The sequence below is a fragment of the Gymnodraco acuticeps genome, unplaced genomic scaffold, assembly GCF_902827175.1.
Source record: "Gymnodraco acuticeps unplaced genomic scaffold, fGymAcu1.1, whole genome shotgun sequence".
Taxonomy (NCBI): domain Eukaryota; kingdom Metazoa; phylum Chordata; class Actinopteri; order Perciformes; family Bathydraconidae; genus Gymnodraco; species Gymnodraco acuticeps.
This window is the reverse complement of record NW_022990271.1, coordinates 3,242,419-3,270,373: the sequence shown is the minus strand read 5'-3', so window position 1 is coordinate 3,270,373 and position 27,955 is coordinate 3,242,419. Positions and strand designations below refer to the sequence as shown.

At 40.2% G+C, this 27,955-nt stretch overlaps 2 protein-coding genes across 2 annotated transcripts in view; one reads left to right on the top strand and one right to left on the bottom strand.

Moving 5' to 3' along the window:
• Positions 1 to 4,342: 4,342 nt before the first annotated feature.
• cdkn1ca (cyclin-dependent kinase inhibitor 1Ca) lies at positions 4,343 to 5,499 on the bottom strand. The gene is made up of 2 exons (XM_034221316.1): positions 5,018 to 5,499; positions 4,343 to 4,905 (listed from the first exon to the last, which is right to left on the bottom strand). Exons 1-2 carry the CDS (start codon positions 5,424 to 5,426, stop codon positions 4,805 to 4,807), a joined length of 510 nt encoding a protein of 169 aa, XP_034077207.1. The 5' UTR covers positions 5,427 to 5,499; the 3' UTR covers positions 4,343 to 4,804.
• Positions 5,500 to 6,903: 1,404 nt separating this feature from the next.
• Positions 6,904 to 27,955, top strand: part of trpm5 (transient receptor potential cation channel, subfamily M, member 5) — a 30,519-nt gene continuing 9,467 nt past the window's right edge. Inside the window, exons 1-12 of the mRNA XM_034221256.1 lie at positions 6,904 to 6,989; positions 8,520 to 8,587; positions 19,541 to 19,697; positions 19,806 to 19,986; positions 20,829 to 21,004; positions 21,122 to 21,299; positions 22,021 to 22,085; positions 22,475 to 22,660; positions 23,073 to 23,172; positions 23,341 to 23,459; positions 24,162 to 24,509; positions 25,269 to 25,412. Of these exons, the coding sequence (XP_034077147.1) occupies positions 6,963 to 6,989; positions 8,520 to 8,587; positions 19,541 to 19,697; positions 19,806 to 19,986; positions 20,829 to 21,004; positions 21,122 to 21,299; positions 22,021 to 22,085; positions 22,475 to 22,660; positions 23,073 to 23,172; positions 23,341 to 23,459; positions 24,162 to 24,509; positions 25,269 to 25,412 (1,749 nt within the window). The 5' untranslated portion in view covers positions 6,904 to 6,962. The remainder of the gene's footprint in view (positions 6,990 to 8,519; positions 8,588 to 19,540; positions 19,698 to 19,805; positions 19,987 to 20,828; positions 21,005 to 21,121; positions 21,300 to 22,020; positions 22,086 to 22,474; positions 22,661 to 23,072; positions 23,173 to 23,340; positions 23,460 to 24,161; positions 24,510 to 25,268; positions 25,413 to 27,955) is intronic.

Genomic DNA, 27,955 nt, shown 5'->3' with positions numbered 1-27,955 from the left:
TTAGCCTTGTCATTTTGATTAGCCTTAACATGAAGTAACCCAAAATGTTAAACAGTAAAAGTAGTAGTCATATTTTGTGAACCCTTTGAAGAGTACTGTCACACCGGTGTGATCATTCTATAACACACCATTTAAGCCCGGGGGAGAAATGCTAACGCTTACGCTACATTAGCATCGGCGATCTTTTCTACTTCATGCTATCTGCACAAATGGTTGACATTAAACATTAAAAAGACCAGGCAGTTCAGAGAGAATCAAAGGAAGGCAGGCAGCTTTGCATGACATTCTTCTGGACGTGTTTCATTGTGGTGATAGTGAGGGTAGTCAATCCCTTGTTTAGCAAGACAGTAGTGACGGCCATCTTGGTGACATGTGTCGTTGTGCAAGACCAGAGATGTAGTTCATTGACCGTTTCAAACAAAAACATTTGTTACTTCAGTTTTACGACACTTTTTTTTTTTTTTTTGACTGGCAAAATTATCTTTTAAATTGACAAACATCATATGTGTAATTCGTGGCACAATTCAAACGGGATCGAAAGATAATCGTTCTCTCTCCATTGACTTCAATGCATACTTTTTCCGAAATAAGGTCCCATGGAGGTCCAGGGGAGGGACTTTGCCACTCTATAATGGGATAGATGACGAATAAATTAACATATACTAAATAGTTGCATTCGGTTTTTAGCACCTGGCTGATAAGGGCATAAGTTCTTGTTGGTAATGATTGTATAAAAGCAAGGGTGTCGGGGACGCTACAATTATTATAGTGAATGTTTAAATTCTATCAATAATGATTTAGCCCCAGAAAGCACATGGCTACTTAGCATGCAAAATGACGACATTCTGCATGTTAAGTAGCCATGTGCGTTCGTGTTATCTGCTGAATCTGTATTAGATTACATTACTCTGATGATAGTTCATCAAGCAGGGCGGACTGGCCATTGGGAATACCAGGAGTATTCCCGGTGGGCCGGTACCGAAGTGGGCAGTGGACCCCGGTTGACAATTGACTAGCGGTACCGGTCGGCCGGTCGAGTTTCCCGGGCTGATTTTTAGTCCCATTCCGCCCCTGTGTTCAAGACAGTCTAGGATATGTCTGAACTGAGTAATGTGTTATGGAGCCTTCTCTTCAATCTTTTTCCACATAACGTGCATTTTGCGCTGCTCTTTCCAAATGTCGAAGCAACATCTATGAAAGCATACAGCATGATGCAGGGTGTGTCTCTGGACATCTTTATACTGGAATAGAGGGGGCGCGCCCAGTACGTGAACTCGCCTCGCAGGTGCACAGCCGGGACAGAGTACATCTGACTCCAGACAAAACTTGCTTGAATCCGAGTCCAAGTCGGAGCATCAATGCACAAGTCGAGTCACGAGTCCCGCAAATCGGCACTCGAGTCCGACTCGAGTCCAGGACTCGGGTACTCCATCTCTGGGTTACAGACAGTAATGCCAAATACTTGCCCCAGCATTGTGTACTATAATTCAATATGCTGTATTCTTGTGGAATAAAATACGATATAAATAATATCTTAGGAACAACAGTCTGCCCCTGCATGTGAGGTCGGCCCAGACCCTAGGGGTTTTTAAATCCTCACTGAAGACTCACTTCTTCTCTCTGGCCTTCTAGTCAGAGCTGAGTACGACTCCTGACATTTCCCTGTGTTTTGTTTTTATATTTGCTGTTGTAAAGTATTGTCTTCCGTTGCTATTGTAGTAAAGTGTTTTTATTACATGTAGGCCTACAGCACTTTGGCACGACCAAAAATCGTTTTTAAATGTGTTCTATAAATAAAACCTGATTTGATTTGATTTGAACAACACCTTACATTTCAAACCTTGACTTTCAATGTAATCAGATGTTGTTTTCACATTTGTAATATTTAGAAATATTCTTCTGTAGCAATAAAAGATTGTAGTTATTATTAACAAGTGTCTTTGTGTTGTGTATGGTGCCTTCAGGCAAGGAATCTCTGACTAAAACAAATGAGCTAAATATTTCAGTTACCAGGGAGAGTTTGTCTTTCTGCCAGAGGTGGTTTGATACAAGCAAAAAGTAATTTTTCATATTAAAAAGTGAAGTTTTTTGCAGTTTCTCTTCTCCTCAGTCATCTATCAAACTGATTCAAGGTACTGTCTCCGTAAAATCAGTGTATCTCTGATAGTGGCAGGCAGCAGAATTTATTTTATTGTTTTGATGTCGGGTTTGCTTTGTCTCCGCTAACTTATGGAGATAGTTAACACCATGGCTAACACCATGCCCTTTGCACGGGTGACCTTTGGGCAGCAGATGGTGACCTTTTCCTCGCTGGCCATCCATGGGGTGTCCAGGAATTCCTTTACACAAGTGGCCATGAGGAGAAAAAGCCCAAGTGACCATCTGCCTCTGGTGTCCGCAACAATGGACCCCACCCTCCTAAAGTGTGCTGAGGGTGGATGGCCTTTGTGCTACTCAGGAGGTGAGGGAGGGCAGAGATTCACTACAGGGAGGGTGTAGAGGTTTTAAAAGAACCACAACAAAGACCGCAACAGTCATAAACACAAACAAATGTAAATGCTCAATTCATGAAAACAACAACAGAGCTTTGCTCTGGCTAAATAACTTTAGTTAATATTTCCAACCAAGGCTTACTCTGCATACTGAGTTGCAACTTGCTGAATCACAAGGTGCAAAGCTTAAAATGTAGCAACATACTAAATTATTTTTAGAGTTATTTTCACTTTACGTTTTAAAACTGTGTATTTCTTAAAACGCTGAGTGCTAATTTATCAACTAGATAAAATGTAAAAAAAAAAATCAGCAATATGACTGCATTAATTGACACAAACCCTGCACTAGGGAAAGCTTCATTCACTGATAATAATGTACTAGCAGCTTGTAATGTGCATCTTTTAATGAATCTAATGAAGGAGTTGGGCGGAGAGATTGGGATCCCATGAGGTACTTTGCACCCAAGGGATGGTTACATTATTGATTTCTTGACTGGTAACATGAATTCAGTGGTGCATTATGTAAGATCATCCTATAATGCAGAAATAACACACTTAACATTGACTGTCCTTGGCATTAAGGCATTTAAAAATGTAAATTATGTTTATTTTATGCTTGCTTCATGCAGGAGGATACACAAGTAAACATGAGCCAAAGTCAGAATAAACATTAGTGGCATTGGTTTGGGCACATGTCAGTGATAATAGATGATCGACTATGAAAAGAGATGGAGTGAAAAGAGGGGAGTTGAGGGGAGACCTCGGGGGGTCAGGGAGCTCTAAGGGCTGATTTGCAGGTGAAATGGACGGCACACTCTGCTTTGTGGCCATTGTTCTGCTCTGCGGCCAGATGGCCTCTCCTATTTCTTTAGAGCTGAAACCCCAACACTGTGGGAGGGAATACGCCTCTGTGGGATTTGGCCTCTTTAATGGGCTAATTTGGCAGTTACAGCTCATATTAACGGATATAATTTCAAGCCTGACAGCACAGTCCTTATAATTTTGTGATTATGAAACATCTCATAATACAGCCCAGAAAATGCAATTACTCCAAAAGGTTTTTTTCTTCCTTCGATTGCCAAACTTGCAACATGAATTGATTTTTCTATGGCTTTAGAGGCATACTTATTATAATCTTACTCAACCGTGGCTGCCATGAAGTCAGCATAAAACCAAAGATGTACTTGCTCATAAAACTGCAGTCAAATTGAAAAACTAATCATTTGAAATTCAGTTCACAAATCTATAAAATGATTGAACTCCAGGTTTTTTTTTTTACCATAAATTATGACAGCAGCTTTTGGGTAAGTGTTTGTTTGTACTCTTAAAAGCTGAAAGTGCATTTAAAAATACTGTTTATTACTCAAAACACACTTTAATTTCCGTTTCCAATTAATATGGCTTGCAAGATGTTTGACAGAAATATTTAAAAGTGTAAAGGATTTCCAAATAGGTTTGTGTCTCAACTCAAAATTGCAATGCAAATGCACAGTTTGTTATAATTATACCTTGTTTAGTATATTATAAATCATTGTTTTACATCCAAAACTATGTGCAGTTCTGCAAGGCACAGTTCATTTGGAAGCTTCAGATAGACAAATCTAAATCACGACAAGTTGTGAGGCATTGTTTGGAAAACTAATTACGAAGTTTTCCGAGCTACTTTTTGCCCAAGTTACAAAATATAAACCAGCTTTTTAGAATGTGTAAATGCATAAGCATTTAACACCAAATGAATATGGACAGTAGATAATTGGGTTTTTGTCTGAATATGTTAAATGTGCTTTATCTGAAAGGTGCAGATCCTCCAGGGAGACAGTACTAGGATATATAATAATCCCTCAATCAGAAATAGTGTCATTAAAACATCGTTTATTTAACATTGCAATTTTTGTAGGCTTTACATTCTCAGTTAGTCTAGGCAAACATGACAAGGACAAAACAGTGCTGTTCCATTTTGCACATCATAATACAAAAATCCACCAACAAGATTGAGAAATAAATGAAACGTACAGAAACAAAGGATCAGTGAGTCGTACAAATGTGCTTTCTCATATAATAATGCAAATGAGAAATCTTTGAACAGACATATTGTGAAATGAAACATAAAAATGCAAAGACGTTAAATAAAAAGTTCATAAATAGAATAAATAACAGAAAGTGGTAGGCTATAATTTAACCAACACTCAAGTTGACAATAAAATAAAACGAAGTAATAAAATAACATAACATAAAATCCTTTGGTGCAGTGAATCGGCTTTGATCCAATCCATTAGGTATAAATAAAAGAGTGCATTATTCCAGAAGCATGATCATCTTATAGTTTTGCACAGAGCAGCTTCACTGGAACTTGTGTGGAAAGGATTGAGGATGCTCTTGGTTTCTGTGGTCCTCCTTCTTTTTGCGAAGAAATCTGCCAGGAAAGAAAAACACGTTTACTCACTTAAAAAGACCAGCATTATCAGAATAAACTTGCGTTACAGCTTAAATAGCACATTTATGGATCTGCAGGGTTTGATCCTCACCTGTAATTCGTGCATTGCTCCTGGGCTTGGCTGCAGACTTTGAGAGCGTCCTCTTCCTCCGGACGGGCGTCCCCTCTGCGGGACACTTCCGTGTGTTGGAGACCCTGGAGCAGTTCTCCTGGTCGGCCCCTGCGCTCAGCCTCTCCTCTTCCTCAGTATGTGCAGAACAAACATCCCTTCTCTGCTGCTCGCACTCCTGGTAGACATTAGCAGCGGACTCGGCGGGAATCTCCTCCCACTGAAACCTGCCCTGCAGCGGAGTCTCCGTCTGGAAGTTAAAGTTCCAGCGGCGGCTGTCCTGCTCCGTGATCTCCCTCATCTTCAGCGTCAGTTCCCGGCGCAGCTGCTCTCGGTCCACTGGGCCAAACAGACTTCTGCAAACGGACTCTCTGCACCTGATGGGATCCATTCTTTAGTTTTTACTTAGGTTTTTGTGTATTGGCTGCTGTTGCTGTGTTCCTCTGATGTGCTCTGGTCATCACTTCTCCTGCAGGGCTATTTAAAGGCTGCAGGGCGCACGAGGCTCTGTTTGTACACAATGAACAGAGGCTGCTGATTGGCTGGTGCTCGGCCGAAAGGGGGAGGGGGCGGATTATTTGTGTCCTGAAGACTATTGTGACCCTCAACACAAGTCTTGGGTCCGTTTGGGATTCTTATGAGGGCCATTGTTGGAACTTGGAAGTAGTATTCAGATGCATGCATTACTTAAAGTGGACCTATCATGCTATATTTGAACAATATATTGTAGGGCCATACCTATTTAAAGTATATAAATATATTTTTTTTTTTCAAAATACCAAACAGATCCTGCATTTTAGCCATGCCTCATTTCACTCTATTTTGCTCTTTCCAGCCCTGTGTTTGCAGAGGCTGATTCTGTGACATAGCTTTAATGCAAATGAGCTGCAGCTGACCATGCCCCCCTGCAGGAGAGGGGAGTGTGCTTTGAGATCAGCTGCTGGGCTGTCAGAAGAGGGGGAGAACATGAGATCTCCGTCCTCCATGTTTTATTCTTAAATGATTATAGAGTCGTTATGAATTTGTTATAAAACTCAATAAATAACAAAGAAGACCTCTGACCAGCACTTTTCTAATTTTGTCCGGAAGATTTAAACTTTAACGGACATGTTGACCGGTGGAAAAAAGGGAAACTCTGCCGCACGGAGCCAGAGCGTCCACCGCGGAGAATAAACAGAAGGGCAACCATTGCAACCATGCGCGGGAAGTCTTCTTCGCTGCTTTTGGTGTATTTTGTGGTACAGCGCCACTTACAGGCCCGGCATATGTACTACAGCGTCTCCAGCACTTTCAAGCGGTCTTGTGTAAACGGGCACGTTTCTGGTGACTATTGCGTGTGGACGAAAAACTTTTTTAATATCGAATTCGGTTCGTTTGCGTTACCGTTCTCGTGTGGCTCCAGTCTAGCGGCTGAAGTAAAACTGTAGGCGTTACGTACGAGCCACTTAAAGCAAACCAGTATGATGAAACACTATACTAATCGTACATTTCTCCATTAAACTCATATTAAATACTGCAAAGCCGTCACACTGACAGATTGAAGATCAATGCTGAAGGAAAAATTACACTTTTTATGTGAATCTATTTGCCATTGTTCTATTTTAATTTTGAATTGTAATTTGTTCCCCCTCAATGGATGTGCCAAGGTAGAAAATAAACATAAAGGTAGCAGTTTTTAAAGTATTTGAAATAAGCTTGTTGCATTAGGCAGCAGGAATATGCGGTCCTAGTGAGGGTGATTTGCAGCCGCTGAGCGACATGCAAAGCAAAGGTGCACAGCAGAGTCTGGGATTGGCCGGAGACAGGGAGAGCTCCACCTTTGCACCACCTGATGGCCCAGGTGGTTCACCTGACCTGAGGGCGGTGATGAAAAATATCTGTGCCCTGACAGTTCAGCAGGAGGAGGAGAGGAGCCATTATTAGAGCCATGCAGGAGCAACAAGGCACACCTCTGGTGAGTAAATGCAGTGCAGCACCTGTTGTTTTTCTGTTAATCACAGTCAGGACGTCTATTTCACCAGGTGGAAATATTATTTTCAGGTAATATGTTTGTTCTTTGATGTCCAATGATTTCAGAGGGTCTTACTGTATTTACACAATGACTTGTAGGTCAAGGGTAATATAGCAATATGGGAAAAACATTCTTTGGTGTGGTGTAATGTAAAATGTATTAGGATTTGTTTAAGAGTGTGACTTCAAGATGAACCAACCAAAGTTGTGGAACCAATCATTTTTGTTAGCCATAGCAATCAACAGACATTTCAAGAGATCCCTAAGTATCTCACAATAATTCACAAATCCCTACTCACTTGCACATACTTACATTTCTAACAGACGCTTTTTGTATGCAATATCAAACCTCTTTTGTTTATTGTTAAAACAAATATAGATTTGTCTTCTCATTATTATTTTCAAATGCTTCAAAATGTTGAGATTCTTTAACAAATATAGTTTTTTCCAATATGTATCACCGTTTTCTCAAAACATAAATAATTCTATTTCTAAGGAAGTCTCTACATGTCTAAAGGCAGTTGCTGGGCTAATGTAGCTGTGTGTTTGCTGCCTGCTAGCCTAGATTAAGGCTTCACACATCTTTATTAGTTCATTATGCCAGTGTGTGTGTGTGTGTGTGTGTGTGTGTGTGTGTGTGTGTGTGTGTGTGTGTGTGTGTGTGTGTGTGTGTGTGTGTGTGTGTGTGTGTGTGTGTGTGTGTGTGTGTGTGTGTGTGTGCAAAGCTTTGCATGAAAATTGCCCTGTTTGCATAGCCAGTAAACTCTTCCCTCCCAGATTCCGACCCTAGTCAAATAAAGGCCTCCACAATCAGCTGCTCACTTACATTAGAACAGAAGGCTAAACACAAATTGACTCTGAGTCTGTGTGTTAACCAGGGCACCATATTTAAACACATTCCTATATTCAAAGTACCCATGGGGAAATATGCGATTGGGCTGCCTTTTTGTTCTAATCATGTTCCCTAAACAGCCCACGCGAATACGGCTGGCTGATAAAAGTCTGCGTTTTCTCAGGCAAAGCAATAATCGTATCAATAATGAATGAGGTTCCTTTCTGAACTCAGTGTCATTTATTTCTATGAAATTAACCATTCCCAGATAAACAAACTGTGACTGTTTTCATTGTAAAACATTAACTAGCTGAGTCATAAAGTCAAAAACAATCCCAGGCTGCTTAATAAAATCTAAATGCATTGTCATTTGACAAGGGTTTTATTTTTAGAGATTCCGGGGAAAAGCCAGTGTTGTGTGACATAGTTTTATTTGTTTCATGTGTATGAGTGACAGTGTTTTGCGGAGTTCTAGTTCAAAAATTATGCAGGAAGCACTTTGCATATGAGGCGAGGATGAACATTCTGCCAACTTTGCATTGACCACAAGTACTTCTAGCCTTCCCCTCTGTGAAAAGAGTGCTGAGCGAGTCATGATGGGTTTTAGAAGAATGGACATAATATATGTGTATTTGTTTTCAGGGGAAACTGAAGCCGCAGACACGATGTTTGAGATGTGGGGAGGTGCTGGAGTGGTCAGAGGAAAACAGGTGTGTGTGTGTGTGTTTTTGTGTGTTTGTGTGTGTGATATACTCTACATAACATTCTAGCGACCTGACCTGAGCTCTTATCTGAAACAAATGACAGTGCTGTTCAGTATTCGTGATAGAGATCACCATCACATCATTTGCAAGCAATCAGATCAGACCTGTGGTTAGCAGGCCTTAAGTAGAAGAGGTGCAACAGGAAGCAAACATTTGTGCTGCACAAAGGCCTTAATTAAATCCAATATGAAGTTTTTTATACTTCAATTATTCATGAGAATGTTCATAAGTAGCTGTAGAAAAGTAGAATGCTTTATCTTAGAGCATAGGCAATGGGCCTTATTCTGTATCCAGCAGATTATAGATAAAAGAGTCCAAAAAGCCTTGCACACTCGTCTAAATTAGTTATTTTTATTAATAGAACATTTTGATGAGGTCTAACATCAATTGGATTGTGACTCTGTATTGAAATGTTAAGTCTTTGCCCAATTAAATATGAAAGAGGTTATATTATACAGTAGTGAGATATGCCCAATTTTCTTTTTCAAATATGTAAAAAAACAACTAAATGATACCAGGGTGTTTGTGATCATTCAACTGTGTTTAATGCCAAACATGGCAACAACTGGATTTGGATATTGAGTGGATATTGAGTGGCCCATGGTGGTGGTGGGGTTATGGTATGGGCAGGCGTATGTTATGGACGACGAACACAGGCCACTCGATTTACAACATTACCCTAACCCTACCCCTCACACCAGATACTGACTGGTTTTCGGACCCCCCCAGACCCCCCCAATAAAGCAAAACTGCACGTTTCAGAGTGGCCTTTTATTGTGGCCAGCCTAAGGCACACCTGTGCAATAATCATGCTGTCTAATCAGCATCTTGATATGCCACACCTGTGAGGTGGGATGGATTATCTCGGCAAAGGAGAAGTGCTCACTATCACAGATTGTTTCAGATTTGTGAACAATATTTGAGAGAAATGGTTATTTTGTGTATATAGAAAATGTTTTAGATCTTTGAGTTCATCTCAAGAAAAATGGGAGCGAAAACAAAAGTGTTGCGTTTATATTTTTGTTCAGTGTATTTATATAAATATATACATAGGCTATATATATTGTTGTGGAAATAATTATCATAAGACGCCAATTAGTAACATACAGGACAAACCTCGATGTCTGTTTACCTTCTTTAAGGACACAGGCGGCTTAGCCAATAATGTTATTGTTCCCATTCTGTGACCGGTCAATACTGGGATACAGATGGTCTGTGTTGTGGGTACACTGGGACACTTCCTTCTCTGTATTTGTGGACTCCAAGGTAAAATCTTCGAGGTCATAAGTGTCCGAGGCAAGTAGCTCTGTGTTCCCACACTGTTTAGGCTATCTCCTCAAATATGTTGTTTACTCTCTGCGAAACCAGTTAGATGGGCTGGCAAGAGAGAGGCTCTCCAGAATTGACGTGGCAACTCTACCGTTGAGTCAGAACCTCTGACTCTTGGACTTGTGATGTGAATACTCTGGTACCAACTCCAAATAAATCACAGTGGTTTGACATCAAAGCTCCGACTCTTCCCGTGTCTCCTTCCTGAGTCGGTGACTCCACTGCATGCTACACAGAAGTTTCCTCTACATATATGTGTGTGTGTGTGTGTCCGCATCTGTAGCCTGTTATTGTCTCATTATACCGCACTGTGAATGAATCAAAGTAAATATATAAGTCATCATGAACACATCTGTCCATCAGACAGAGGGCTGCTGTGCCTCCTGTCATCATTAATGGACGTCTCTTTAAAATGACCGCTCAGAGGAGAGGAGTTCTCATTTCTCTAACCGCCTGCTGCTTCCCCTCCTCTCTCCTCGGTTCCCCTCCTCGGCTCCTCCGCTCGCATCTCCTGTGGGCGGGACTAAGTATCGAGGAGGGGAATTAGTGAAATGAGAAAGGGCCCAAGTGTCTCTTAATGAATGTCCTGTACTGCTCTTAAATCTCATAACATCAGCTTTTCCTTTCCCTCTTGGATGTTCTTCTGGACCCTCAGAGAAAGAGAACATGGTGAAGCAGTCCTGTCTCTCAGGCATGTCCTTTCCTAACAGAAATATCAAAAAACATATTATTGCAGAGCAAGTGTGTTATTTAAGATAGAGGTGTGTTTGTTTGTTCAGGGGCTATAAATATAATGATTTTTTAATTTGAATGTGTTTTTTAAATCCAACAGTGTACTACAAAGATAATCAGATTATGCATAAACCGTTCTAAATTCATCAACATTGAAATAAATGCATTATTAAAATAATATTTAACTGTTATCAAAACGTAGTGCAACTGTAGAAGCTTGCTCTGTCCGGTTGTCTCACTGAGAGACAAAGGGTCGCAGTTCTCACTATGTTCAATAATATCTGCCTTAAATACATTGAAATGTTAAAGTTGAACAAAAAAGTGATGTTGCTTGGTAAAATGTAAATGTAACCTTTTGCTAAGAAAATACACTCAACATCACTGATGTGTAGGTGATCTAGTATTCAGTCATGTTTAATGGCATGTATATCAGTGTATTAGAGTCATTACTTTATGCATTCTTTGTAAAGTATGAAAAAGGTGTACCTTGGAATCCGTGCTGAAGTTCTCTGCTGCTAGGACTCCAGATCTGTCTCTCCTCCTCTGGTCCAGCCTGTCTGGATCACCTTAAGGACACTTTGAACAAACAGATGTAAAGTTACATGCGTGGCTTACAGACTTCTTTCCATGCAAACAACTTTTTATCTTCTTTTAAAAACAGGTCATAATCTTATTGTTATACTTAAGAAATGGCTGGATATCACAGTCCTTATACTGTATCAGTTTGATTGAGTATTATTGTGTAGGTCCTTTTTATTTTACTGTTACTTTGGATGAGGTTTTCATGAGTCAGTCAAATTAATTTGTTTTCATATGCCATATTCATATGTATCACACACGTAAGGGTAAGACACAAACCTATTTAACAAATGCAATGCATGCATGCAATTATGGATAAGCTTCATTTTGACTGAAGTCACAGATAACGTCATACTGTATCTAATATTTAAACAAATAATTTCCTTGTCACTAAAGCATTGACTACGCTATTCATCGTCCTTAAAATGCAGGCATTAAGTTACATGTTCCGTTCTACAGCCACGATGAGGCTGTTTCTCAAGTGTGATGATAATACAATTAAAAGAGGCATTGGTAATAATATTTAAAACAACAATGTTTGGGTCGTTCGTCGGATAGGCGGTTAGCTGCAATAAATAACTCCAGTTCAACAAACCATACAATATCTAAGGGAGCGTTATTTCTGGACCATCTTGAAATGTGACGTTCATATTTTAAAGATACACACATTTCATTGTGAGGTTGATTTAATATACACTAAGCCTCTCTTCAACAATACGTTGACGTTAGCTAGTCTATTTTATGCTATAGTAGAGCATAGCGAATTTAAATTAACCTTAACAATGCATACAGTAACCTAACTAGCAAACTAACTATCTAACGTACAAGGATGACCTTATTTTAGCAACCTCGCACAGAAGCCTTTTGGTATACAGTAGCATCCCACTTAATGTTTTACACTCTTGGATGCTACGCATAGCATCGTTAGCACAGATGGAGCTACGACAGGGGCGGATCTACCGGGGTGCATTGGGGTGGCAACTGCCAACCTAAACAATAGCCTTGCCACCCCAGCTGCCACCCCAGTTGGCATCTTTGTTTTGAAAGAAAAGTTGTGGCTCATCGGACATTTATGAGAGAAAGTCTCTAATGTCCGAGTGCAAGTGAATGCAGCACAAGATGCACGTCATGTAACCCCTCCCCCGGTCCTGGCGCGAGAGTGGAAATATGATTGGTGGCGAATTCACTTGAACGGGACGGCGCAAAACGAGAAGCATTCGGACCCAAGCACTGAAGGAATGAGGTATTTGCGGTCTACAATGACAGAGAAGAGAATGTCAAGTTTGGCTGTACTCAGCATTGAATCAAAACGCACTACAGCTGTTGATCTAATAAATTTGTGAGGCGTTTTGCTGAACAAAATAGTAATCGCCGCATTCAGCTGTAATAGACATGCCAACTTGATGCTCTGCTCACGGATGACTCGATGAGAATAACAAACTGTTAAGATGATGACCTTGTATGCGTGTATATATATTTTTCTTTGAGGGGGTCTGCCCCCAAAAAACAGTTTTAAGTCCTGAGAAAGTAAAATAAGACGGTGTGTAAAACTACACTGCCCAGCCAACAAAAAGTAACCACTTTGATTTAACTAGGCCAGTAGGTAAGGACCTTCCACTGGATAATAACTGCAGCGATGTTTTAGCTGAATACACGTTTAACCCTAACTGATGCAGTTAGTCACTTCTTTAATATTTGTTCTTTCTGATGTAAAGTCAAGGTTGTAACTGTATATCAATAATGATATAGTTACTTGTTTTTCAAATTTGAAGGAGGGTGAGCAAGCATCTTGATCAACATTCATCATTAACTCCTCCAAAAAATATAGTTTATTCAATAATAAATGAATATGTGAATCATAACAGTTCTTCACTATATCTGTAAAGCGTCTTTGAGCACCTGTAAAAACGCTAACAAATTAAATCTATTATTATTATTATTATTATTTATTAACAGTGATTGACAGCTGATAGGAATAATATGATTGTTGATATTATCATATTCATTCAGACAAACATCGATGAGACAGTTAATTAATGTACTTATTGCAGCAGTCTGTATATATTTGGTACCCCTGCTGGTCTAAGAGTGAGACAAACTCATTCAGTTATTGTTCAGTTAAAATTCATTAAATTACGTCTGCCACCTTATATGTAAGGCTTTACTGATGTGCCACAATAATATCATCTATGTGATTGAGTTAAAATATTAATATTGTGGCTTTCCAAGTTAACCTTGATTGTAGGGGTGTAACGGTTCACAAACATTTCGGTTCGGTACGTACCTCGTTTTTAGGTCACGGTTCGGTTCGGTACGTTTTCGGTACAGCAGAAAAAATGATCACAAAACATTAAAAACAAATTTAAAATTATTATTAAACTGACTAATGTATTCAAATAAATACAAAATATAGTAAAATAAACATTAAGGTGCAGCATTTCGATGAACTGAAATAATCTGTATTTGAACTGTACTGTACCTAAGCAGCCGGCTTGACATTAGGACTTGCTTTTCATTGTATTTTCATGTTGTTTAAAGAAAGATGAACTTGTCCACATTGCTTGCTGAAATGGCAGATCTGCTGGCACTAACAATGTCTCCTGCTGTGGAGAACACCCTCTCTAGGGACAGAGGTAGCAGACACAGCCAGGTAGCGCTTTGCTAACATGGCAACATAAGGATACTTGGCGTTTGTAATAGCTTTGGCTCGGTCTGAACTTTCTGCGAGTGGTGGAGGCTTACATGCTAGTGGGAGTTGGGTTTGCAGTTCAGTCTTTTTTCTTTTGGTACCGGTGATATTCACGTTCGGTGATGCCTTTTCAAATGAGTGTGATGTATTGCCAGCCGCGTAACCAATGTTAGTTGAACAATGTCGACAAACAGCTTTGGTTCGGTCCACCTGTCTTTGTCCGTCATCCTTGTACGTAACTGCGAAACCAAAATGTTCCCAAACCGGAGACTTCAATGATGCTGGAGGATTTTCAGCTCAACTTTATCTGCGTTCGCCATTTAGACAGTTCCTCAAATTACTGACTACATTTGAACGCATCCCTCTGACCAGCTCTCATAGTATGTCTCTCGTCCAATGAAATGACTTGGTCGCTCTATGATATATACCTGAGATTACTTCCAGAAAGTTGTTCTCAATTTTTACGTTTAACGCTATATTCGTTCGGTACACACGTGTACCGAACCGAAGGGCCCGTACCGAATAATTTCAGTACGGGTACGTGTACCGTTACACCCCTAATTGATTGATATGATTGCGATTTCAATCAGCATATACTTCTGTCAGGGGATGCCACCCCTCAAAATCTCCTGCCACCCTCTTGCCACCCCATGAATATTTGTCTAGATCCGCCCCTGAGCTACGATTGCTCAAATGCTAACCCAACTCTAAACATTCATTAACGTTAGCTTAATAAAAACACCAGTAACATAACGTAAAGTACGCAGGGTTGACTTACCGAAGAAATTCGCATTCATGGACGGTCTGTTTCAACCGCAGATAAATCCTATATTTGCATGACCAACAGTCCACCAGGAACCAACACAACAAACACGGCCGAGTTCAAGTAGTGTTCTCCTCATGAGCTGAGCCGCTGTAGCATCACGGAGCCAATGGAGCTAACGGAGCTAGCAGAGAGGAGCTAGGAGCAGCAGTCCCGTTGTCATGAAGGGGGAATCTAACTATACAGAATATGTTTTTGTGGATCCAGGCTAGAAACATGTTAATTTTCTGATGTTAAGTTGGACATTTTAACGTAGGGTCTACGGAAATTGCTCCCATCGCTTACAGTTTGCAGCATTGGGCTTCACCGCACTGTCCCGGGGTTCGCCGCTTGGCTCTGATAGGCCAGAAGTCGATTTGATTGCATTCGGAATCGATTGCTTATCCTGTCTGAGTAGCCCGGATGATGCTGCTTCGCTATTTTTGGAGTAGCATGAAGCTGCAGCGTCGGAGACAGCAGTTACAGGCAGTACTCAAGTTGTAAAAATAAATCAGGGGGGATGGTGGATTTGATCATATGGGGACATCATTTGTGCTGATAGCCCGCCGAGGGTGGGAGACCAACCAGCATAAAGATAATTATTATAGGCACCTTAGAATTAGAGTCGGTCCCCGGGCTGCCATGGCACCACTAACATTTAGGGTCAAATGCAGAGGACAATTAGTGCAAAATCTTTTTTTCACTTTAATTTAAAGGGGGGGAGGGGATACAAAAATGTGGTTATAATGGAAGTCTATGGTACAAATCTTGTAGGTTAACAGTCCCTCATTTATTATTCAGATGGATCAACTGATTATACTAATAATAAAGTCAAATTTGTTTTTAGAATATTGAATTATAGTGTATCAAAAAAGCAGTTACTGGTATACGATCAAAACTGGTATCTAAAGGGTTACATTTTTATCGTAATTAATTAAATCATTATGTAAATTAAACAAAAAACAAAATTAGAAACAAATTGATCCGTCATCATTTTATTGCATTTCAAATACAAATATTTTATGTTAACATTCCCAATGTTGCTTTTTTTAACAGGGCATTAAGTGCAAATTGAAATTGTTTACAAAATATGAAAATATATTAAAAGATTATACAGATAATACAAAATAGGACCAATGTTGTCAATGGCTGCCTACTCCACTCTCCCCCATCTCATAGAAGTTTCCAAAGATTTTCATAATCATGCTTTTTGGTCTCAATTTTTCTGGCTCTTGCTTTCGGATTGTTAGCTAAGCAATGGCTTTGAAGCCAAGTCTTGACATATACCTCTGGTCTGAACTGTTCAGTGGAGGGCCAACACACTTGATGAAAAGCAAGGCTGACATGCTTTTGACCTCTAGGGAGCTTCTAGTTGTGGTTCAAATGTTCATCTGACTAAACCCACGTTCACACTCAGCTGTGGAGATGACCAGTGTTCACTGCTTGAAGGAGGGGTTTCAGCTCTTCTGGTGCTGGTGGTATCATTTCATCAACAGTTTTGAGTCTTACCAGCTAGCTAACACGAGAGAAAAACGTAGCTAAACTCCAAACTAAGTTGTTATTGCTGCTTATGTCCATAGATTCCACCTTTGGTGACTAAAGTAGTGAGTAATGACTAAGATTACTGACTCTTAACTTACCTGAAATGTTATTTTTAGTATTTTTAAATATGAAGTCCCTCAGATCGCGTTGTCCTCCTGGTCACTTGGCCATTGTAATGACCGTTACTGGCATCGATCAAACAAGCGCATCACGGCGCTCTGGCGCCCTCTAGGGCACTCGCATAGTATAGCGTCAGTGACTTGGTAAAAATGTCATTGCGTGTGTGCGTGCTCCCTCGCCCACAGTATTTTACTCAAAATGCGCAAAATGTATGTTGAAATAGCAGTAATACCAGTGCCACGTTCATTGATAAAATTACACAAGGGATGGAAAGGGGGGATGGCAGTTTTAGAAGGGGGATGATTTTGACCGTTTTTATTTCAGGGGGGATGCCATCCCCCCTCATCCCCCCTCAACTCGAGTACTGGTTACAGGACCGCAGTTACAGGACCGCACCACGTGACGGCGGCACGTGACGGAGCACGTTCACACATGAATGTGAACGTCAACGCAGAGAATGTGAGTAATGTGAAGTGCTTTTAAAGTTGTATTTGTTTAACATTAATAATAATTCCGGTGTCTTGAAATGAAGTGTGATTAGATAACATTAACATTAGTGTTAAGGCAATACAAACAAACATCTGTTTGCTTATGATAGCTTCTAACCGTATTAAAGTCTCTAAAAACAACTATTCGTTAGCTATAGCTTTCGGCAAAAGCATTAGCAAAAGCATTAGCTTCGTTAGCATATTTGATCATTTGTTTAATGAAACTAGCGTGATTTTGGCAAGCCCAACTAGGTGTCATAGTTGAGTAATTTAATCACTAATTACAGTAAGAGTATGAGTAATGTGAATCATGTTGTTTTTTTTTAAAGTTAACAACTATTCTGTTGTATTGAACAGCCATACAAGCAACAAGTGTTAAATGTCATCTGTTAGCCTACTGTATGATGACTTGCTGCAAAACCAACTGTTTTGTTTATTTGTTTAATGAAACCGTATGTTATGGTTATGTTATTTGACAGAGGCTTTTATCCAAAGTGACTCACAAAAAACATAAATAACCATAATTAACATTAGAATTTGTTGAGATTATTAATGCATATCAATTGTGCACCAATGCCTTAGCCTTTCCCTATGCAATACTTTAGATGACGTCTTGTTCTTATTGTTTCAAAGGCATGGCCAAAGGTTTGCCTTCTGGACTCTGGAGGCCAGAAGGCAGCCAGTGTTCAGACTGCCACGACAGGTTATCTCCCTGGAGAGGGAACAGCAGACCCCGCCTCACCCCTAGTGACTGACCCATCTGATTTAATATATATGTCAATATATCACATTTTACTCTATGAGCTCTGCCAAAACTGCCTGACAGCAGACCCCCACAGTGTGGAAATAAAAATAAATCAAAATGTATTCTGAAACAGTGTTTAACAGTGTTGTTTTTTTTAATAATAATGAAACAGTGTTGTTTGTTTAATATACATATAAACATTCATGTGAACGTGCGTTGACAGTCACGTGCCGGCGTCACGTGCTGTCACGTGGTGCGGTCCTGTAACTGCGGTCCTGTAACTGCTGTCTCCGACGCTGCAGCTTCATACTATTGCATTTTTGACGTCGGATTTTATACACCGAATTTTTTGACATCGAATTTTAAACACCGAAATATTTGACGTCGAATTTTTTTCACTTGAATTTTTGGGATCTGAATTTGAACATTCACATTTGTTTAACTTGAATGTTTAAATTTGTATTTCACATAGGTAAATTCAGAGCAAAACAAATTCAGATAGGCCTACATGATTTTCAAAGTAATTATTTTCAATGCTATAAATTCGTTGTCTGATAAAATTCAAATACTTCTGTCTCTTGTTTGCTTCCATACTTTTGGCCATTGCCATATTATTTGCTAGAATTGACAGTATTTGGACTAGGGGGGGATGCTGGAGAAGAGCAAGGTCCAGCAGAACAGTTCTGTTAGTATAACAAACACATTTCAGCTGGCTTGGTTGGCAAGGTGCATCCATTCACTGTAACTGTGATATTAAAGGACTTACTGACTTTAGGCATAAAGAAAACAAACGTTGACATGGATGTCATATAGATGGACCCCATTTAGCTGTAAGAGTCCTGGAAACAATTTGACAGACATCTCTTTTATGGGTCAAAGTGGGAACTGTTCTTTTAGTTACAGTACTGCGAGTGGTCACTGAAGAAAAATGGAAGCAAGGCTGAGCAGTGGTGGCATATCCAGTTCTACAACACACCCATGGTCTTTAATAACATTCTTGCTAAACAACACTGTGGTAGCGACTTGTCATCCACAAGGTTGCCAAGCACTAGAGCATACCATGATTTATCATCTGTTTTACTCTAATTGGGACCATCATTTACAAAACCAACATCATGCTGTGCAGAGTCTTTAACTAGCAATTGAGATCATAAAGTCATCAATGTTTACCAAGTTAATAAATTAAGTCAGCCTTAGAATAATTCCCTCATAGTCTTCTGCACAACCAGGAATCCTTCCTGCTGGCTAGAATGAATTGAAGATTAAAGCAATTCTACTTTGGCCAGAGGTTGCCCCTTCGTGGAAGGTGATTTTGGACATAAAATGGTGTGGCGTACATCGAAAAATTCCATGCAATAATTCTGTCCAGGAGTTATGAAGAGGTTAATAAATGACCATGTGGTGGTATTAATCAGTTTGTCATTGGCCCTTGGCTTAACTTTACTGCAAACATCATTGATGAGTAGTTTTTGAAAAGTCCCGCTTAAAAACACTCAAATAACTAAGAGAACAACACAATTACCTCCTTTGCAGACCAAACTACAACTTGGTGTATATAAAGCATTGATTTAGTGGCTATAGGGTAGATTTAACTTTTGTATTAGAAAGTACAGACTAAAAAAGCAATACGTTTCGGAAGGTGGACCTTAATTTAAGGGCAAGGGATTCCATAGTTTTATTTAAATGATTGCCACACTATGGGAGAGCATGAATATAAAATAGTCTTGTTGCATGTTTATGAGGAGCATAGTGAGATGGGGGTTCCAGGTGAGCTGAAGATCAGAGAGTGTCCTACAGTAGAGCTTTCTTATCTTTTGTGTGTTGGTAGAAAGGACTGTATAATACTTATCTATTGAATGTGTGTATCTCTCAGTGTCCTGCTGGGCTGTTCCTGCTGTTCTACAGTGGATGAGACACTGGAGAATGTTTCCAGAGGCCTGGCCAGCAGAATGAAGAAGGAGAAGAGCCCCTGGGCGGCGGGAAGGGTGGGCGACATTGACTTCATCGGCACTTCTAAGACGAGAGGAAAGGTAAAGCCTTTCATAAATAAAAACAACCAATATACAGCACTGGTGGAGTTTGCAGAATAAATGTTCAGAGGGAAATAATGACGCATCATCTCGTCTTTTTGTATCCAGTTTGTGAGGGTGCGCAGCAACACAGACCCAGTGCAGATCTACCAGATGCTGACAGAGGAGTGGGGCCTTGCCCCCCCACACCTGGTGGTGTCACTGGTGGGAGGAGATGAGCTGGCTCAGATGAAGCCCTGGCTCAGGGACACTCTAAGAAAAGGACTTGTGAAGGCTGCACAGAGTACAGGTTATAATCAGGGGCTTAGACTGGGATTGGCTTTTGAAATCGACATTCAGTAACAGAGAGCTGGTACTATGTTGCCCTCTATTGGCTGGTAGCTGAGCTATACAAACACCTCATCAAGATGAAATCCTGTCTTTTATTCTGATGTATGACAATTGTCTTTGTCAAAAGAATGTGTTTTGAAGTTGCATGATGAATGTTTGTCTTATTGTTAATGGTCGTACACACATAATGCTTTACAAACACATATGGCATTAACACTTTTTAATAACCACCAATAAGAATGGGTGATTAGTTTATAAAGTATCATAGTTGATATGAAACAGTATCAATTACGACCTGATTACATTGTGAACTGTTCAATTATAGTTGATTTTTGCACACTTAACCACGTTTTACATACAATACTAAGCGTTTGTTACCCTAGGATATGAAAAACCTTGAGAAATGTTGTGTAAAACATCTACAAACAATAGATAGATGAACCAGAAACCTATTAACAATTGAACAATTATTACATATCCGTCTAAATCATGTTTATAGATGCCTTTACGTATTATTTACCATTTGAAACGTAAACGCTTCAACCTAATAAAAACTATCCAACTCATATTTATTGACCGTTTACAAACCAAATATCAACCATTAACAGATGTATTAATGTAAATAAATCAAAAAAATCTATTTAATGTTATCAGTGATGGTTATTATAATGTCTCACTTATAAACTATGTGACAGAATTAGCATTATCACTAGGCCAGCTGTTAATATGAAACCCAGAACAGTACTTTCTGGTCTGATTCACAGACATAGCAGAGACTGCAGCTGCCTCTCTATTTTCTAGGGGCTTGGATTCTGACTAATGGCCTTCGCTTTGGCATCACTAAGCACTTGGGCCAGGCGGTGAGGGATCACTCGTTGGCCAGCACTTCCTCTAAAGTTCGTGTAGTGGCCATTGGCGTCACACCCTGGAACATGATCCACAACCGAGAGGCATTACTCACCAGCAACTACACCAAGGTTTTATGTTCACAGACACTTAATATCTGCAATTGAAACAGATATTTGAGAAATACATTAACATCCTTAACATCAATGTCTTCTGTTTGTCTGCATACCTTCATTCTTGTTCTAAAGGTGGACGAGCCTACCGCATACAAGCCACAGGACTTGCCCCATGGCTCGGTGTATTCCCTGGACAGCCACCACTCCCACTTTGTGCTGGTGGAGGAGGATCCCAACAGACCGGGCGCCACCAGTGAAATGAGGGTGAAGCTGCTCAAGCACATCTCTCTCCAGCGCACTGGTTATGGAGGTAAAGCCCTTTAACTCTCGCTGGAAACAAGAAATTCAATGTGAATCCTTTATTTAAGGAGTAACAACATACCCGGTAGTTGTGCCATTTGGGCTAGCTTGCAGCCGTCTTCCTCTCTATCTTGGATGAGTATTTCTACAGCATGCTTCTCTGTGATTCAGCGAAGTTCCCTCAAAGGAGCATCGGGGATGTATATTTCATCGCCCACATGCTCATGCAGACCAGACAGGGATTCATTCGTAAAACATGGCTCAGGCATGCTGCAATGGAAATCAAATGTTACCTCTTATGCCTTTCTATGTTAGATTTGTGAAAAAGTTGCATAATAGTTTATTTTTATGAGAATACTAGCATGCTCCTATTATTATACAGTTCATGGCCTACTAAGTACACAGATAAATATGACCTTATATCATCATTTCATAAGAGCTGTGAGATGATAGTCAGGAAAGAATACAAATGCTACAGTATGAAATGAAACAGTTTTACTTGTTGAAATCTAGGTAGTTTTACCCCACTCTAAAATGCAGTCTGATAATGAATCATTACTTTTAGGTTTACTGCTCACTACTTAGAGGAAGAAAGGGTTGTTTTACAGCTGGAAGCAGAAAACCTATGCACCATTCACACAACAGCGAGATCTAATACCACAGTGGTGAGAATATGTGACACTCAGAGATGCACAAGATGTTATTGTAATTGTGCTTGTTTTTGCTTGTAGGTGCAGGCAGCTTTGAAATACCTGTTCTGTGTCTCTTGGTGCACGGAGAGCCCAAGATCCTAAAGGTGAGTTTAATTTCAATACGCTGTGAAGGTCACTCAAGCACTTTAAAGAAGTGACCGCTAAGAGAACTTTTAAGAGCTGGATGTCTTTCTCATATCAATTTGTATCTGACTAGTAGCTTAGACTTGAGAATAGGATTATTGGTTGTGCCACCTCCTGAAGTCTCGGGCCAAAGCCAGACTGAGAAACAAATTATTTCTGTTTTTCTCAAAAACGAATCTCTTGGGTTTGAGAGCTTGTCAAATCACAACATTTGCATAAATAGAGCTGCAACAAAAATTATGGAAAACAGCTCACACAGATCAATATAATTCTTGGTTAATGTTTAGTTGAGAAGTTATTTAGTGAGAATGAGGATGTTTGTGAGTGCACACTGTGTCTCTGTCTGCAGAGAATGTACAAAGGCATTGGCAATTCGACACCATGGCTGATCCTGGCAGGCTCGGGAGGCGTGGCTGACATCCTTGTCACGCTGATGAATAGGGGCTGCTGGGATATGGACAGCGTTCATGAGCTGCTGCTGGACACCTTTCCAAATGCCCACCACAGCACGGACATCAGTAACTGGGTCAAGCTGGTGAGAGCGATGTGCACAGCACGGAGGCAGACACACACACACACACACACACACACACACACACACACACACACACACACACACACACACACACACACACACACACACACACACACACACACACACACACACACACACGGATATTAACATCACAAGACTTAAAATTATGCCAGAAAAATGGGGCACACTGGGGATGATTGTGAGGGAAGCTAATGTGGGATTTCCATCCTTATCTTCAAAATGTGTATGTGATGACCTAATTAAACATATGGAGGAGGAGGGAGAAGTACTTATAATGAAACATATTTTCAAGCTAACAAACACAGGGTAGAGATTGTTATTTCAGAAAACATGGTACAATGCTTCCCTCATATGATGAATTATTAATAACTAACTGTCACCCTGCCATTAGATCCAGAAGATACTTGATCATGGGCATCTCCTGACCGTCCACGACCCTGAACAGGAGAGCTCTGAGCTCGATACGGTCATCCTCAAAGCTTTAGTCAAAGGTAGAGTAACTTGTGAAAGATCCCTGATCAAGAAAACTGCAATTTTCCAAGGTTGTAAAATCACAGCACTGGTTTTGTGATTTGACTGTTGCATGGGGAGAGATCACTAAATGAGCACTTCACGGTTGTGTACTTGTTGACATTTTTTATGTTGTGTGTGTTTTTCAGCTTGTAAGAGCCAAAGCCAGGAAGCTCAAGACTTCCTGGATGAACTGAAGCTGGCTGTGGCCTGGAACAGGGTGGATATTGCCAAGAGTGACATATTTAATGGAGATGTGGAGTGGAAGGTGAGCCAATATAATTGGATTAGGGATTTCTCAAACTGAGGTAATTAACATTTTCAGTGTGGTTAAAACTGTGAAGTTCAATCTGCAATCAAGTCAGAGTTTAGCGTAATTAACTGCAAATGAGAATCTACCACCTGACAAGCAGTTCTGTGAGTCTGTGCTTTAGCACAATGATGCTGTAGACACATCCATCTAAAAGCCAACAAGACATTTCACTTAAAGCCATTTCAGCCTGATGGTGGCATTAGAGGATCAATCAGGGGATCTTCAAAATTAGTAGGATTCATCTTCTGGGGACCACGCATGTACCAAATTGGTGAACCGAACAACTGAGCCAACAACGAACCAAGAAGCTGACTAAACAACTAGCCAACTCACCAAATAAAAGACCTAACAACCAAATTACCAACCAGATGGCTGACCATATATAACCCCTAGGGCCATGAAGCGAAAAATAATTTGGTCAAAAATCTAGTTAGTATAAGCATTTATTTCATCTTGAATATTATTTATGTATACAGTATTTGTTTTCGATCAATATCTAAGGGACTTATTGACTATTGACTAAGTAGATAACACTCAAATAATGGTGGCAAGCCACTATACATTAAATAGCACAACAATTAGAAAAACATTTTAACAGGAAAAAGAGAAAACAGGTGCTTCAGGAGTCATTGTTAAAAAGTTACATTATTTTTACAGGCCTGCGACCTTGAAGAGGTGATGATGGACGCACTCATCAATGACAAACCTGACTTTGTGCGCCTCTTTGTTGACAACGGCGTGAACCTGGGCGAGTTCCTCACCTACGGTCGTCTACAGGAGCTTTACTGGTCTGTGTCGGAGAAGAGTCTCTTTCACAACCTGCTCCTCAAAAAGTACGAGGAGAAGCAGCTTCTGCTCGGAGCTGCCAGAACACCTGGCCCACCTGGGCACCACCCGCCGGAGACAGGGGAACGCAAGCCTCGCTTCACCCTCTACGAGGTCGCCAAAGTGCTCAAGGACTTCCTCCATGACTCCTGCAAAGGCTTTTACCAAAAGATTCCCACAGTAAGTGATCAAAAGTTACAATAAATCAAATATATTCACAGCAACAAACAAGACATCATTTTCACTGATGAATAAAGTTCCTCCTTGTATTGCGTCTGGCAGCAGTTCTCAACCTTTTTTGGCTTAAGCTGACCTACAATGCAACAGTCTACTTGTGCCCCCATCTCACAGTCTATATTTGTCTATGAGCTGTGAGTAGAGAATACATTTCCATCTCAGACCTTTTCTTTTGAAAGTGTTAGAAGTCTGAAAGATGCGCTGAAATAGTCAATATACAGACCTTGTGGTAAACTTACTCCAGGAAAACAATGAATGGCAACCCCAACCTGCATCTGTAGTACACAATAAGCTGTCACAACCTACAACTATCTTCACTAGTTGTATAAGTAAACATGCAACCCTGAGATTTTCTTGAGACCCACTAGTCCTTACAAGTTGGGAACTAAGGGGCCTAACAAAAGGAAGATATGGATCATTCATCGCACACCAAACTTTCTGTAACAACATAAATATTCCCTCAGAATTTGCAAATATTAGTTTCCCATCTCTGTGTTGTGGAATGTATGGTGTTTGTCTGTCTGTTTAGCATGCTTCATACATTTTTGAAATCCTCTGTTTCCTGTTGACATCTCCCAGGCAAAAATAACCTCATTGGCAGAGGAAGTGATTAGTTTATGGAATGACTCATGTAATAATTGCAGGTTTCTATGTGCAGCTTCTCTGTTTATATGCATATTAAATTCTGTCTGTGGGCTCCAGGAGAAACCGGCAAAGGGTCGACTGTTCCACAGCCAGAAGAACCTGCCGGAGTTAGAGCAGCGCTGCGAACATCCTTGGAGAGATCTCTTCCTCTGGGCTGTCCTTCAGAACCGACAGCAGATGGCTAACTACTTTTGGGCTATGGTGAGTCTTGTCAGTTTCTTTAGTCCTTCTCCAACTTATACTATTTCAATTCTGTCAAAAAGTCATAATGTGCCCGGCATTGGCAAACAATGATTAATTCCAAACTGAATCGAGTTGAATTATACTGTGCGAGTTTGTATCCCGCATTAAGTGTGAACAAGAGTGATGAGGGCCCGAACAGTGCAGGTGCAGGTCAGTCCTGCCATATGAAAATGTCACTTCAAGATAAAAGAGCCCAGCAAACGGCATATTTAAGAACTCAGGTGAACTAAAAAAGACATCTTATCTCCAAGAACATTATTCAAATGAAGGTCATGCTGCGTTATAGGGCACTGAATTCAACGAGCTGTCCTGATGAAGTTAATGGGAAATATATCCTTAAATGGGATTGATGCCCTATGAATTGTTTAAAGGACACAAATCAATGATAATTGTTCTCTGTTTTCAACATCTTTTCAAGACACCTTTCATGTCTTTATTGCCCTTTCCCGAACTAAGAATAACCAATTATTGTAATCTCACAAGCGGTCACCCTCATCTGCTCCTTTACTGCGTCTTATTTCAAACATTATCGGAAATTATGGTAATTGCATTCAGTGTGTGTACAGCCCCCACTGCAAATCTTTTTTCCCCTCTCACTCTGGCTGGGATATCTGAATTCCTAATTTCATTGTTTGAAGTATCTCTGGTGTTGAAGGCCTCATCACTATTACCCTTGCAGGATTGCTTATGCTTGCAAATTGTTTCATATTTAATGTATAAATGAACCCAGGAGCAACATTATACAGCCAGACCTATTCTCTTTTGTATTGATCTTTTGACTTAAGAGGGTTGCATTTCAGTATATTGCTGTTTATTTACACATTCTTTGTCCAATAAAGGTTATTTCAGTTAAAGGTAACAAGGACCTAATATATAGAAAGTAACAACAATACAATATACATAACTTACTAAAAATACCATATTATACAATACCAAAATGATATATATATTTAGTAAAAGTTGACTAGTTCATCTTCTGTATTCCTATACTAATCCTCTTTCTTCTATCCTCGCATGTATGTATGATTGACAAAAAAAACAACCTGGTGTACACATGCTTCAAAAGACTGTGTTTGTGGCGTTTACAGGGGGTAAACACATGATGTACTACGTGTTGGGTAATGAGCAGACTACTTCTTGAAGAGTGTTGCTCCACACAAAGAGAGCCTTTGTTGTTTTAATTTCCAGTCATTATGCAAAGCTAAGCTAACTCTCTCCTGGCTCCGGCTTCATATTGCATGGATAGACATAACAGTGTTATCAACCATCTTCTATGAGTCATCCGCCGGCACCGCCCTTCATTTTTTATGTATGTAAACGGCATCATGGAAGTTGCGCTGACAGGTGACAGAGGTCCACCGTTTCCCCGCAGCTAGCCCCGTTGACAGTTCCGTTCACTAGCACCCAACCACGCCCCCCCCCCCCCGTTCACGTGGGCTGGTCTGGGTGATATTTCAGGGCCGCATGGGGGTAGTTTTTCTTTATCTCAGGTCTTTAAAAGCAGCACTTAAGTCATCTCCAAGGTGGGACGGGTCCACTAGGGTTTGGAACCTGCTATCACACCCACTCAGGCTGATAGGTGCAGACAGGCTATAATGACAACTAAGGCATGGATGTTTCCTGAGGCTGTTAAACACATATACAACTTGATGATCAGTTGAGCAGCACACAATTGCTTACATGTCATACAGGTATTGAGTTTAACAGCATTGGATTGTAAGTGTTATACTATCAAATATAAAGCCAGAAATCTAGGTGTAGTCATGGACTCTGACCTGAGTTTCAACAGTCACATTAAAACAGTTACTAAATCAGCCTACTATCACCTAAAGAATATATCTAGGATTAAAAGACTAATGTCACAGCAGGATTTGGAAAAACTTGTACTGCAATGGTGTCTTCACAGGTCTCACTAAAAAATCTATTAGGAAGCTGCAGCTGATTCAGAACGCCGCTGCTCGAGTCCTCACTAACACTAAGAAAGTGGATCACATCGCTCCTGTTCTGAAGTCTTTACACTGGCTTCCTGTGTGTCAAAGAATAGATTTCAAAATACTGCTGCTGGTTTATAAAGCACTGAATGGTTTAGGCCCAAAATACATTTCTGACCTCCTGCTAAATGATGAACCATCCAGATCTCTCAGGTCTTCAGGGACTGGTCAGCTTTCTGTCCCCAGAGTTAGAACTAAACATGGAGAAGCAGCATTCAGTTATTATGCTCCAAATATCTGGAACAAACTCCCAGAAACCTGCAGGTCCGCTGCAACTCTGACTACTTTTAAATCCAGACTGAAGACTTTTCTTTTTGTCGCTGCTTTTAATTGAACTATTCATATCTTAGACTGCACTGTAACTTTTATCCGTGTACTTTTTCTTTTAATGTTTCTTTTATTAGCTTTTCTTTTTAATGACTGATTTTAAATGCCTTTTTCTTAATGTCTTTCATTTTTTGTAAAGCACTTTGAATTGCCTTGTGTTGAAAAGTGCTATATAAATAAACT